The sequence below is a fragment of the Lepisosteus oculatus genome, chromosome 7 (assembly GCF_040954835.1).
Source record: "Lepisosteus oculatus isolate fLepOcu1 chromosome 7, fLepOcu1.hap2, whole genome shotgun sequence".
Taxonomy (NCBI): Eukaryota; Metazoa; Chordata; class Actinopteri; order Semionotiformes; family Lepisosteidae; genus Lepisosteus; species Lepisosteus oculatus.
The window spans coordinates 19,056,554-19,072,017 of record NC_090702.1 but is presented as its reverse complement, the minus strand read 5'-3'; the positions used below and the strand labels follow the sequence as shown (position 1 = coordinate 19,072,017).

Genomic DNA, 15,464 nt, shown 5'->3' with positions numbered 1-15,464 from the left:
ATTTATATACCTATGCACATTTTGCACTTATTTTATTGTTTTTACAGTGACTATGATCGTATTTTGCACACACCTATGTATTTATTTTTATTTTATATTTATTTTGTATTACTGTACATATTCTACTTTTTCGTCTGTTTTTTTTTTGCTTGTCTTGGGCTGAACTGCTGTAACACAGCAATTTCCCTTTGGGATCAATAAAGTCTTATCTATTTATCAATCAAAAATGTTTTTCTGTTGCTTCAAACAGGAAGGGGCCAGCCAGATTTTGGTTTCAGCGAGGACAGAAAGCACTTGGTGGATGTAGCAAGATTTCTTCATGCCGCAAAAGCTCATTCCCTACCAAACCTACTAGTGTGCACATTGCTGAATGATCTGATGCAGATGCTGAACGAAGAGGATGTCATGAGCAAAGGTAGACAAGGAAGAAAACTGGAATGTTCACATATCTTTCATTTTTTACAGGCTTGCTGTTCTTGACAAAGCGCCATAATAGCCTTGATTAATCTGTTCAGGTTGAAATAGTTAATTTGATCTAGAGTTTGCAGACGTATTATTTGCTTCATAATCAAGGTTCTGTTCCTGGCCAGTTTCTACCCTCACGATCAAGAGTTTGACACTATTATATCCTTCACGTTTTTAAGGTTTTATTGCAACCAAACCACTAACAAAAAATCAGCATCATCACCTGTTTCCTTGTTTGATTTTTCTTTTTTGCACCGCTTCACATTTTGGAGTTGTGGAATATTTTAGAAATATATAAATGTTTCACACTGCAGTACTAAGTTCTCATGATGTCAAGCTTCTCAAGCTTGTCACTCATAATACTTACACAGTCCTAATGAAAACACTGGTCTCCTGGCTGAAGCAAAATGAGCTGTTAATGAAAATATAAGAAAATTATCAAAGGATGAAGTGATCCTTTTTATTTTGTAGTTTGTAAGCAAAAAGAAATGTGACTTTTTGTACCAGGCATAAGAACAATTCTTATTGTACACGCTACCTTTCATCTTTATTTTATTTGGTCACCATCGAAATAATTAAATTCCAGAATAGTTTTAAAATTCTTGCAGTTTAAATATTTTGAGCTTTTAACTTCACTTTATGCCAGCTACATTTCACAAAAATGTTGAACTTTATTTTTAGATGAGATCCTGAACACAGATGAGTTTATGAATTCGAAGAAATCACATGAAGTTCAGGTCATGTCAGAGGTGATTGCGGGATTAGCCAGGTATTGTCGTGTTTGTCAGGTAAGTAATTCCAATATTTTGGCACTGTGGAATAACAGCATTCATACTAGAACATAAATATTATTCAATACATATCATGTAGCATTAAAAGTACTTTTGGTGAAGTCAGAGTGCTGTTTTCAATAGATACATTTTCTTAGTTATAACCCTTTGTTGGTTCCCATATCTCTTCAGCTAAGTAAGTTGTACCCTGGATAAACTAATAATTACATAAAGGTACACTGTTTGTATTAGTACTAAAACACTCCTATTGCTACAAGTTAAAATACGTTTAGGGTGCATGGTTTTCAAATCAGAGTCTTTTGAAAACCTTACAATTCACTATTTCCTTGTAAATAGTCTGAAATTCGAAACATTTAATGTCTTTTAGAATTTCTGCGGGTGTTGAAAAATGCCTTGTCAACAGCTTCTTATTGAGTCTCAGCACAGCAATGTTTTAATTTTTCTTGCTCTCTTTTCTCTTGTATTAGGTGATAGATATTGGATCTGGCAAAGGGTACTTGTGCTCTTTTCTGTCTATGCAGTATGGCCTTAAGGTTTATGGGATAGACTCATCAAATACCAACACCCATGGAGCCCAGGAGAGGAACAGGAAACTGAAAAAGTATTCCAAAACCTACCAAAGGCACAGCAGAACAAGTCCCCAGAGACAAGTATCAAAGAGAGAAGAGAAAAAACAGACACAGGAAGAGAATGACAGTACCAGTAACCCCAGATTGAAAAACAACAAAGAAATGGAAGAACTGACATCACTCTTGGAAATGGCTACTTTGGACAAGCCTGCTACCTCATTCAAGCCCTCTGAGGGAGTTTTGAAGGATGAAACTGAGACGAATGCAGACACGCTATTCGATACAATAAACCCCGAATATCTAGAATCTGCCAATTCATTTCTTGGTGTCCTTTCACCTGAAATAGTGGAGTTGCCTTCTCCACGGATACCTCCCAGTGAATTGAGCAACGATGAGAAAGAGAGGAGGAAACATGAAAATTTAAAAAAGAAGGCCAAGAGTAGGAGTGACTACAGCCTTTACTCACCACTGACTTCCTTCGTTACTGCGGAAACAGAACTGCGGGACATTATAGAAGACATGGAGGTTGTTTATGTGCATTTACTATATTTTTTGTATTACTTGATGTTGTTTTGTAGTCATACATCATTTTTTATGCTACTTCAGTCTTAACTCAGAGCTAATTCTGTTCACTTTTCCATGGATGACACGCACACAGCAGCAGGTCTGTCTTTTTTTCTTCTGTTCTGTGGTTTCAGTTATTATAAGAGTAGGCCAGTAGGATTATCTACTTAATTTCTGGCAGTCCATCCATCTATTTTTTTAAGTGCTCTATGCAGTATCTGTTGTTGAGGGAGAGTAAGAGCCTATCCCAACAAGCAACAGACGCAATGCGGGATACACCCCTGGCAGGACACAAGTCTATCGCAGGACACATGCATAGACACAAACATGCACACGCTTACACCAGGGTCAATTTTTCCAGAAACCACTTAACCTACCAGTATTTCTTTGAGCTCTGGGAGGACACCAGAGCACACACGAACACGGGGAGAACATACAAACTCCACACCCCAGGTAGAACCCCAGGAATGAAAACCAGCGCTTGGAGGCAGCAGTGCTAACCATCATTTGCTGATCATTTATTATGCAAATGTTTAACTGAGTGAAATATGGTACTTAACATACTAATGGAAACAGTAGAAAGGATGTAAAATGCATAAATTCAGTCACTTGTATAAATAACGTAGACTTTAGGACAGTCATGTGCTCCTGTAGTACATTGTTATAGTACTGTACATTACAGTCTGTCATTCAAGAAATCGGAAAGTGCCACATTGGCTAAACGGCTGTAGAAATATTGATAGTGGTAATTTATATGACTGTATAACAATTGAACAAGTAAAGGTTTATTCCATGCTGAAAAGAGAAGAAAAGAAAAAAAAAGGCTGTGGAGCCTTCTTCCTTTACTAATTACCATCTGTCCAGCTACTGAATATTAAATTAACTTTTGTACTCCTTTTGGACACTGACACAGTTAAACCACTGTGTTTTGCAGTGGTGTTATGTAGGTAAAAAATGACATGAGCCATTTCTGTCTTATCTTTGCTCCAATTTACAGTAAATCCACACGTATCTTTGGCTTGTGTTCCCTTTGTTGCTAGATTATCAAAGGTGCATCTGTGTTTTATAAACTCTCTCTCACAATCCTCTAAACTATGTTACCTAATGTATCACACTGGGGTTCTTTTACCCTGAAATAGTGCCTTAATGCCTTTTATGCAGTACCGCTCATTAAATACAGATATAGTTTCTGGAATTGGAGATTTGCAATTGTATATAATAATTTTGTTTATATTTTTAATAGTATAATCTCATTTTTATGTGGAGAACTAGGACTACATGGAGGTTGTTTAATGAAAAGTAGAATGGTGCACAATTAACTTACCCCTCATTTCACACAGCTTAAATATTCTGTTATGCAGATCAACCAAGACAGGATCTTTTAATTTATGTTACCTTTCTTAAACTTGTCTTCGGAGTATAATTAAAATAACTCAACATGATTACTAAACTTATCTTTTTGAATTAATACATATAAAGGTCAAATCAGTATGAAAAATAAAATACTATTCTAACTTCTTTTTTCCTACTAGAACATCTTTTAGTGTCACAACATGTAGTAACTTACAAGAAACTGAAGGTGGCAGGCTTTTACCATTGACAGTGATCATGAGCACTGAATTCTGTCCAGGCATTTTAACCTCATCCTCACAAAAAGCAGTGCAAACCAATTTGTGTGTGTGTGGAGAGGAGCAGATTCTTTTTAGACTAATGCTTTTAACACATTAATAATTGAACAGTAATTGAATAATAGAATCTTAATATAAATCTAATAAATCTTTTCATAGCCATATAATTACAAGACAAAATAAAGTTACTTCTGGATTTTTCTGTAGTAGTCATCATCTCTGTGCACAAATGTTACATCTAACAGCTTTCTTAATTCAAATTGAATTCTGTTAGAATATCCACTACAAAAGACATGTAGGTTAGAACCCACTTCATTCAGCATTAAAGTAAAGTATATGGCTGATGTGTGGCAGCAATTATGCACCAGAAGCCTTACTACACAGCATGCAAGTCATGAGTGGATGATATGTTCTTTCACTTTTTTTTCTTATGACAGTATGCCACACATGTGATTAATCATGAAACAGCGAGTTTGCATTAATATCTGTTGTAATGATTTTGCTTTTCTAGGTTTCTATGCCTCTGTTATTTTAGTTTATATTCTTTTCACTATATAAACACCAGATTTTGGCATGATATTCCACGTTAACATTTGGGCAACTACCAATCTCCCTTCCAGCCACATATTTCATTTGTCCTTTGTATTACATGCAGTATGTTAGTTTTTTGCGCAAGATGGCAAGAGAAAGCAGTCACTAATCACCTTAGTAGTAGGTGATCGTATTTCACCGCAATGGCACAGAGCCTAAGATTAACCACAAAGCTACAGGATCTGTGGTACTGTATTAGAGTATTGTTTCTAGTTGGAAATATGTAGTTTTGTGGCTTTCCCACTTTATTTTCTGTTCTGGCTGGTCTGATCTGATTTGAAAAAAAAGATCCAGATTTTTCACTGCCTGTGCTACCATTAATCTGTAAACTAACAATAAAAACAACATCAGTTCCTAATGAAAACTTCAAAGTTAATATTCTAATACTTTTTTTTCCCTATAGGATTCTGTAATGGTCGGTCTACATACATGTGGTGATCTTGCTCCAAGCATGCTGAGAATGTTTGTGTCCAAGTCTGAGCTGAAGGCTGTGTGTAGTGTGGGGTGCTGCTATCACCTCTTATCTGAAGAGTTTGATTGTGCAAGACAAGGTAATTACATGCTCTTTTTTTTTGTTCAAGACTTGAATGTAACCAAATGCTGGATTCTCTGTTGCTGTGCATACCACATTGCTGTTTCTGGAAGCACAGTTAGGGGTTAAGTAAGATTAAATATTTGAATTTTAGGTTAATTCATTGGACAGAGTAATTAAGTAGAACTCTTTGAGTTTTTTGCTTATTGTAGTATTTTTGTTAGATGTTAGTGCAGAACAGATCCCTTTTACTTCTTTGAGGGGAAAATGTACATAATTACATTTCAGCAATGAATATTCCCACAAGACCTAACCTTTTCATACATATGGTTTGCATTGCACAGCACATTGCAGCTGTAGTCAGTCTTTAACTTAAGTTTCAGAAATCACAAAATAGTCCTTTTTTATTTTCCCAGAACCCTCCAGCAGTTGTTTTTATTGTTATTGCAGTATTAAACATAATTCTAATCTTCTGAATTGCACCAATTTGTCACTGTTTTGAAATGTGTTGTAGAGTCAACTGCAATTTACAGTTTAAAAAGCTAAATACTATCTCTGTATAAAGTACTGTGCTTTTCTATTTATTAATCAAGTGCTGTAAGAGAAAATCAGTGTACAAACAAAAGAAGAACACAGTCTCTTATTTCACTTAATATATTTTTACACATTTAAAGTTTTAGGGAATGCTTCATAGGAAAAAGGGACAGATTAACATCTGTATATGATAAACAAGTACAGTTCGATTTTGTCAGATGCTAAGGCACACCAACTGCAAAGTTAGAACATTTCTAATTATCGTTTATCTTGAAAAATACATCAAGTGAACACGACATTGAAAATGTTATCACTGACTCACGCATGGTTTATTTCAGGTCCTCTTTGTGAGCCTTCCTCCCACTCTAGGTTATCACTGAATTGCACACATTGAGTTGTCCTCACAGATAGTACAACATGAGGGGTCTAGGGGAGAGATTGTGTCTGTGTTTGGAAACAGAATTATTGTGGATATGTGAAGTATTATGCATGGTGTGTGACAGGATTTGGCCCAGTGTCTCTCTCCAGATAGAAAGTAGGAAGATAATAGGAAGTCTGTTTAACACATATAGATTCATACAGTGCAAATTATATATACATTTTACTGATAATATTTTGGCTGCATCAACATTTCATCATTTATTTGCATGTTTCTGACATTTTAATCTCATATTTAGTATTTGTCATTCCAGTTGGTAATCACCTATATTAGAAGTCAGTACATGGAGTGGCTTAGCAGGCATACAAATGGCACTGCGTACAATGGATCTGATGAATATATTGCATACTGCTTAATGATGCTGTCTCATCATTGTTTTACTTATGAATGTCAAGATTCTGAGGTTCTGACAGTCCTACTGATGACATTTCTTATGGAATAGTCCAAACAACATTCAAGCATGAACATTGCTTCATGGGACAACATTATGTGTGTGAAACATTCTGTTGAATTCATGAACACCAGTATCATTTTGTTGATGTTATGTATGATAGTCATGGATACTGTATTCACGCCGAGAGCATGTCATTCATAACCTGTCAGACAATTCACACAGGCAGTGTGTCATTGATTGAGAAGTAAACATCTTTATTCTGTTGCAGTAAATTGTTAATTTTGCAATGTCTTATAAAATGCCTTGTGAACCATCAGTCCTCACTTTTAGGGGTAGGCTTTAGATATCTGCTCTGAGTAAATCAGTGCATTTCCAGTTCAACATGACTGAGCCTATTGTGAAATTTTCAGTTCTACAGCTGTATGCCCCTGGGTTCTTCCAGTCTGGAACATTCCTCACACATTATCAAATCAAAGGAAATGTTCTTCAGATTCACTCGTAAGATATACAGTACACATGTTTGTGTGTGCATTGAATATACCAAGATTTTTTTACGACTTTGTGTTATTATCACCCTCATAAAATATATTGACAAAGATGGAAATCTAAATTGCAACTATTCATCCTTGGGAAACTTTGGGAAGTTTCTTCTGACTTAAACAGTCAAACAATATTAAAGAAAAAAGAAGTCTTGTGGAGTTTGACAGTTCTACTAATGACACCCTTGGCAAATCGAGTACTGTTTTTTATCCTTTGACTCATTTACTCTCAAGTTCTCTTTACAAATATCAAAAGAAAGTGAAAACCTAAAACATTGTGTTTAGAGTTGATTTTAAAGACTTGCAGTTTTGATATTGATGTTGCTTATTGAAGTTCAAGAGATTTGAAAACCCATTATGATCAAATTTAAGATTGTTTCAATCTAAGATTTCCATTTTCACATTCTAATTTATTTTTGCCTCTCTAGCTGAAACGTAACAAAGCTGAAACTAAACACTTCTTATTCCATAGACTGGTCTTTGTAGTTCTTCCTTAAGTACAACACAAGCGTGGTGTGCCTGGCTCTGTCTTCGTTGTTCCAGTCTCAGACTGAACATATCACCATAAACATTAAACTAAAGCTGGACATTTTAAAAAGGGGCCTAAAGTATTTCATGTTCAATGCCAGGCAAATTCTTGTTAGCTCGGCATTTCTTTCCTATTTTGGATTGAAGTAACTCTACATTATCACAACGTGTGCCAACTATTTGCTGGCCAGACTTGATGCACAGCAATATAATGATATAACTGTGTGCTAAATTGTGATCCAAGAAGTAAAATCAAAGTGGGAAGTGCATCATACAGTATGGCCTACAACAGAAGGGAAAACCATTAGTATATATTTTAGTACAGGGGAGGGTATGTTAGTGCAGCCAATGAATGTTAGCTTTTTGCTAAAGATGGGATACACTGGCATGTCATGCACTATACAGCCAGTTCTGCCCTTGATTCCTTATGTTAAAACAAATCTGTGACACCAAAAGGTGATCAAGCTGGAAAATACAGAATGGGTGAGATCAGAGTTTTTCCACTCCTGAAAAAATAAAATCAATCATTGTCCACTTCTTTTTTTAATGTACTCATATTTTGTTCAAGCTACCTAATATGAAACAAAAAAGTGTTCAGTTTCTGCCGTACTATTTTTTATAGTTGTATCTTATTAATGCAGTACACTTTTTTGACTCATTACTGGTACATTGAAAATAACTATTTCTGTTTGTCAAAACAGAAACAAATGTGGAATTGTAATTGCTACTGATTAGAAGATCCGTCACTGCAAAATGAATTCAGTCAAAGCTTTTGGATTCCATCAAATATTCCACTCTGCTAAATAGTCCATTCCAACTTAATTTTGTACAATTTCAGTTTATATACCCAATGCAAAATGTTGTAATAACAGCAAATTGATTCAGTTTAGATGTACTTACAGTTTATTTCCAATCTGGCCTGTTTAAAGCCCCTATTTATTTAATTGGTGAAACAGTTTCTCATCTCTCAACCTTCAGTGGTAGATGTGGTGTTGCAGTAAATGTACTGTTTTACTGAAAATATCAATATAAAAGAAAACGTATGTAAAAGATATTTTATTATTTATTACCAACTGAATTGGTAATGGCAATGAAGTTAGGAATGATGAAACGGGGACTGTAATATTGAGTACCTCTGTAACAGTGCCATTGCATATGCCAATGGATGTTCTTGACAGAGCAAAAATATTTCAAATACAAGCACTGTTAGTGAAATGTGTTATTGTAAGTTAGATGCCTTTATTTAATTTTTATTTGACCTCTACAAGAGGTATATCATATTCTCATGCTGGATTATCCCACTGACACTGGCTGTTGCAGATTTCTGTTTGCAAGTCTCACTGTTCCTCTTTTCTTGTTCATCATGGACAGGAGTCTGAATATCTTGATAGATTGTATGTAAAAATGAAATCCCAATCTCAATATAATCTTTAGTGGAAAAGCAATAAATAGTTTATTTATTTATTGAACTGATCATGTGCCAGTTCAAATATTCCGTTTCATGTCACCATTTCACAGAGACTATATATATATTATAATTGTTTTTTTTTTTTACTTCTTACCCATAGCAAGTGAGCTATGTTTCATGGTTGACATAGAAGCAAAAATATGTGGACCACAGTAGTTGGTATGTCTGGAATATTTGTTAGGACTCTTTCTCACAAAAAGCAGAAAGAATACCAGAAATAAGCATCTCTGTATATCTAGTATCACTTAATTTTAATTGATATTTAAGATCAAACCTCAGACCAGTGAAGTTTTTAGTAATGCAGTTGTCCAAGGGTAACTGTCCAGTGTGCTTAAAATTTGAAAATAATAATATTAAATCTGAACAGATTTAAGATGAGCAATTATTTTATCCTCCTGACACTAGAGTCATGCCCGTGTAACAATATCTTTATCTTCACCTTTTCTAATGGTAAAATCCAGAAAGTAGGCTTTTAACGAAAGTTATAGAAATGCAGTTTTTTTTATTGCATTGCTGTAGCTTATACATGCAAACAACAAAAAATGGCATATCTGCATAATACATATTATAGATCAGTGGTTCTCAAACTGTGGTACGCGTACCGGCAGTGGTACGTGGAGTGATGCCAGGTGGTACGCCAAATGACCCTGGAACTGTGTCATGTGCGTTGAAAAATCGGGACGGGTTTTCATATTTTGTTTTTTAATACGTGTTGAATACGCAGCCTATGTACTACGATACAGTGCGCGCTTATACTTCAGTGGACACAAGAGATACTCTGTAATTCTATACCACTCTATAGGAATGCGTGCTACGGGTGCAAATGACCAATTGTATTTAAAAAAAGCTACTGTATCTCCAGCAAACAGGGAGAAAGGAGAATGTGCGTGATTTTGCAACAATGCCAACATTGTAAACACAGGAATGCATAGAAATTCGTGCTACGAATGCAGGTAATCTTGTGAGCACACGAAAGTGTGATAACAGAAAAATATTTAAGAACTGTTCTGATTTGAGAAAAATACACCGAGCGTCTCTGTGTTTCGCTCCCATGCGCATGAAATAAAAATATTTAAATAAATACGGAAATAACGGAAACGCGGAAAAATGCAAGCTTGCGGATTGCTAAAGCAGGTAAGCTACACTATTTTTGAAGAACCTTATTTACCGTTGGCAAAAGAGCTGACACGTATTATGTGTAGAGAAAAAGCTGCTAAACAGGTCGACCTGCTGCCCCCCTCCCCCTGAAAGATAGTCATTCATAGAATTATTGAAATGAAGGATTATATCAAAAGTACACTGATAGAGAGCGTTAAGATGAGCAGATGTTTTTCACTGCAATTAGATGAGTCTGTAGTCGATTTGACCAATTTGCTCGTTTACGTTAGATACGAGTTTGAGGGCATGTCCCATGAGGACTTTCTGTTCTTTAAACCGCTACCAACAGGAACTACAGGAGAGCACATATTGCTTCTGAATGAATTTATCGAAGAGAATGGCATCGACTGGATAAAATGTGTGGGAGTTTGTACAGACGGTGCTAGAGCAATGACATGCTGACATAACGGTGTAGTTGCACGAATTAGAGAGGTTGCTCCAGAATGTACGCATTACAACATCCACCGCTAGACCTTTGCCGTCAAGAAAATGCCTGACGATTTAATATATGTTAGACTCCGTTGTGAATTGTATCAAGGCTCAAAAAATTAATTCACATCTGCTTTGCTCAACTAAACAGACTCACCCCTCTCAATGAAATGGTGCTTTTTTATTAGTTGTTGTTAATGTTTTTTTCCTGTAAAACACTTTGAGAAACCACCTTTAAAGGTGCTATATCAAATAAAGTTTATTATTATAATATTTATTATATGTATGTGTGAGTGTGTGCGCACGTGCGCTCATGTTGGTCATTGAGAATTTCTGGGGTTCCTATGAGAATATGACTTGTAGGTGGTACTTGGATGCTTTGGTTGGATTAGGGGTGGTACTTGGTCCAAAAAGTTTGAGAACCACTGTTATAGACCATGAGCAGCATTATCTCTGGTAAAGTACGTTTTTTAAAATGCCTGTTGAGTAAAATGTTAAACATGGTACCAGGTGATTTGAACTGGCCGTTCCCTTATTTTGGTCAGCAATTTAAAAAAAGTTCCTGTTCCTAAAGGTATTGTTGTCTAACACAGCAGGTGTTAAACATAAGTTAATCTCTTTGGCCTGGCGCATGCAATTATCACTGTGCTCAATAACCTTCTTAATATCCCATACAACAGCTGTAGTAATTATTCTGTTCCCATTTTGTGTTGTGTATACCCATTCTTTTTTCAACAGTATTTTTCAATTTTAAAGTTATTTTGTACCGACAAGCTACTTCAAAATGAATAATTCTCCCCTGATTTCTTCTCCCCTCTATAAATCAGTGGAGAAGATCAGCTCTGTTCACAAGTGTGTAGGGTTTTGCCTCAACGTTGGCTATTTTTCTACATGCTTACCTTTTAACCTTTGCAATTTACTGCTCGGAAGACTTTGACACAGCTCTTCTCATGGTATTTTTGTAAAAAAAATTAAAAGTTTACAGAAATATCTGATCTTGGTCATTTGCAGTGTTTTGAAATCAATCAAATAGAAGAATAATATATTTTAGAAATGTGGTTAAACGATTAAAACAAATTCTGAAAACTGAAAATTAAGATATAAAAAACTATATTTTACATTAGTACAGTATACAGTATGCACCTACTATAGGGGAATAAAGAAATTAAAGACAATGATTTCATTTAAAATGCTTTTTAAATCCAAACGAAGTGTTTTAAATTACACAGTAAATGCTTGCAAATATAGATTATTTTTTAAAATGCATTCTTTTGGATTTTGCATATTAATGTCACTGTCTTTATAATAAAACAATTATTGCATCATCTAGTACAGTTCCATCAAAGAGACTGCAACCTATCATACAGTGTGCTGTACTTTACTGAGTGTGGTAACATGCATTGTTCTCAGAACTTTTATTTACACTGTACATTTACATTCTATATGTTATAAAATTACATTACATTAATATATATTTACAGATTCTGCAATTAACTTCTTTTACAATGCTTGCAATACTTGAAAACTTATCAGCAGTTTCATTTTTATACAATAAGATTTGCTTGATAGATTTTCAAACCTAAAAATGGTGAGGCAGAAAACTACAGAACGTTTTGATTCCTAAATGGCTTCATAATGCACTACTAGTGCCTACATAGGTCATACTGTATGCATTGCATTGTTTTCTACTGTACTGCTCCTGTCTGCAAACAAAAGCAGTTAAATGGAATGGCACATTTCAAAGAACTAAAGCAAGTTTTGGAATGTTTTCTTTTGTTAAGATGTTATTTCCAGAGACTGGATAGATAAATATTCCTCTGAGTTAAAAAAATGTCTGAAATTAAAACCATGTTATTCCAAATCAGCTTTGGTATGTATTGCAGGGATTGAAAATGTTTGATTCAGACATCATTAGAACTTCACATTGAGCATTACAGACATCATCAATAGTGCAGTTCCTCTCTTGATGTGACATTTTACCTTTCATGAAGCCTTCATATTACAAAATGTTTTATTTTCTAACTCTTTGTATACAAAGGGCTGCTGGGAGCAAAGTTCAGGATACCATACATATATTATTGTGATGGGAAATAAACGGTTTGTGACTTAACTCACCCTTAAATCTAAAAGCCTTAAAATATTTACAAATGTGGTTTGTAATTTTTCCCCTTTTCATTATCTCACACTCACAGCACAGTAACATCTATGGTGAGCTGAAACACTTTGAACGTGGCATGCACTCTGTTAGGGGTATCGAATAAAATCCATTCTGTAAAGCAAAAACATAAAAATGTAAAATAAAAGATTTGCATAGGAAGAGTATTCTGATCTATTAATACAGTTTGACTTCAGCCATAGGATGTGTTAAAATTGTTGCACCACCAGAGTTCTCTCTTATACTGTCAGTGTTAAAGTGAATGTGAGGGAGTGCCAGATAGTTTAGCTGCAGGTTTTCAGGCTGCATTACCAAGATGGAATAAATCAATGAGATCTGTTGATAGTCTTGACAGTGGAAAACCTCAGTCCAGATTCGTGCTGTAGGAGCTACTTAAATTGCGCCACTGCAAACAGAATCAGCCTACTGTACTGCAGGCTCCTGATCTGGAATCAATTCAGTTCAAGCCTAGTTTATTAGATTATCTTCCTCTCAGCTGCTTGTAACCAAAAGAGCAAGACGGGACAAATAGTTCCCCTCAATTGTAACCCATATTACATTTTTTATTAGAAGTAAGCAAGTTTGAAAGATAAGCAGTTCCATAAATCAGAAAACACTAGTCCAAATGAAAGGTGGAAGGTGGTGGTGTTATGTAATATAGATTAAGACTGACTGGCCCGAATTCTACCACTAAGCACTGGAGATATACAATTTTGTAGCTATTACTGGCTTAAGAGTATTTTTCTTTGCATTCGGGTGAATTTTGCAAATACTGATGTTCGAGATTATTGAGTTATGTGGAGTTATCTAGGAAAAATAAATGCATCATGAGCACTCACTGAGATTACCCCCTGACCCTTAATTTCGGGTTTGTACTATCATAAATAGAGTTTATGATTATTATTTTTGTGAAACTTCAATTCGACCACCAACAAACAACATAAAGTCAAATGTTATGAAGAACACATATCTTTGACCCGACAAAAACTGAAATTGCTATTCAATAATGAATAAGTTGACTCCATTGACTTCTTGCCACCTTCCCAGCATGAAGCACGTGTACAGTTGACCCTAACTGAGGCCATTTTTATATATACAGTAATTTTAAAATGGAATAAGGGAATATCTTTTTTTTTAAAATAAATATAAACGTATATCTGTAATCTGTTTCTACCTTTTTGTATTATTTGACATAAAACAATAAACGTTGTTCCTTCAGGTTGAGTAGCAAGTGATCAGAATTTTATTCTTTGTTATCCTTAAATTTGTTTCTGATAGGTCAGTATAGTTTCTCAAGTTTGTTAAAGTTGGTAATGAAGTGATTCATCTTCAGTCTTTAACAAAGTGCAATCACAGCCATAGATTTATGCAGGATTTTTAACTGGAAACACTTAAAGTGAAAAGCTGGGCTGACTTTCTGCCTATGTATAGGAGTAGCTCAATTACTTTTCCAAGATGTTAAGCCAATATAAATAGTTTATTGAGTCTTTTGGATCATCGCATAATATACCCTGTGGACTCATGCAATAACCAGGAAAGGTTTCATTTCTTCATTCTAAATTAATTGAAATACACATACTAAGTAAGAATTCCTGGAGTCCAAAGTTCATTCAGTTTGTGACATTTTAAATGATGTGTCTGTAGTCATTCTAATCATTTTTTTTAAAGGACTTTCTGTTGTTCTAAATGGATGATTGTGACATCACAAGATATGTATTAAAAATATGTATTTTCCGGATGTATACCTACAGTATATGCTAGTTTTACTAACTTTTTTGTTTCTTAAAAAAAGAGAATCAGAGTGCACATCTTTACTTATGGATATTTTGCCATATCATGTGCTGAATGACTGCTTTCCTGGGCTGAAAACAGATTTCTTTTGATTAAGTCATTAATCATTTGATTTAAAAATGAATACTCTACAAGGAGTAACATTTGTTTTTTATTTACCAGGCCTGGGCTGCCCCATGAGGAGTTTCACGTTTATTCAGACACTGTAGTTTGTTACAAGCACAGGCTCCAGCCACAGCTTTCATTCTGTGTTAACAAATACCAAGGCACAAATCCCTATCAGGACTTAAATATCAAAACACTACAGGCCAAGTTCATTAAAAGGCTTTCCTCATATCCTTTTTAGTATTATAGTATCCTTTCTGTTTGGTTAAAAACATATTCATGAAATGTAAAGGATAATTGGGCTACTGTACTTGCTGCCAGTAGGCACAGTTACTGCTTCCTCTAGTAGCTTTTGTAGGCCACCGCAGGCCTGATTTGAAAATGCTCTAAATCCTGAGCTTTTGTCAAAATGAAATGGATAATTAAGAAATTGTTTCAAAATCCAAGGCTCTTTTTTGTTGATAAGTGGGTGTGTTTTTTCTTTACTGGTGGAAACATTTATTATTAAAATAAAAGTAACTGCTGTTCACAAAATAAGTAAAACGACAAAAACGTCTACTGATAATAAACTTAACAGAAGAAAAATATCTAATTAATAATGTATACGTACAATTACATGACAGGCATCTTATGATTAATTTATAGACTGTTACTTTGCTGTTTTTTTGGGCCATGCTGAATTATATGTCTTATTAAACAATGAGGGGTTGAGCAAAACCCCTTGAGGGAAGCATTGAGAAAAAAGAAAAGCTTCCTGAAATGCTTTCATGTACATGAAAGATAT

The 15,464-nt window shown here is 34.9% G+C and overlaps 1 protein-coding gene across 6 annotated transcripts in view; it reads left to right on the top strand.

Annotated features, from left to right (window-relative positions):
* Positions 1 to 15,464, top strand: part of mettl25 (methyltransferase like 25) — a 66,335-nt gene that overhangs the window by 2,361 nt on the left and 48,510 nt on the right. For all 6 annotated transcript variants that reach the window (XM_015352895.2, XM_069192233.1, XM_015352894.2 and 3 more), the window contains 4 exons: positions 251 to 415; positions 1,147 to 1,253; positions 1,724 to 2,350; positions 5,012 to 5,159. In XM_015352895.2, the coding sequence (XP_015208381.1) occupies positions 251 to 415; positions 1,147 to 1,253; positions 1,724 to 2,350; positions 5,012 to 5,159 (1,047 nt within the window). The remainder of the gene's footprint in view (positions 1 to 250; positions 416 to 1,146; positions 1,254 to 1,723; positions 2,351 to 5,011; positions 5,160 to 15,464) is intronic.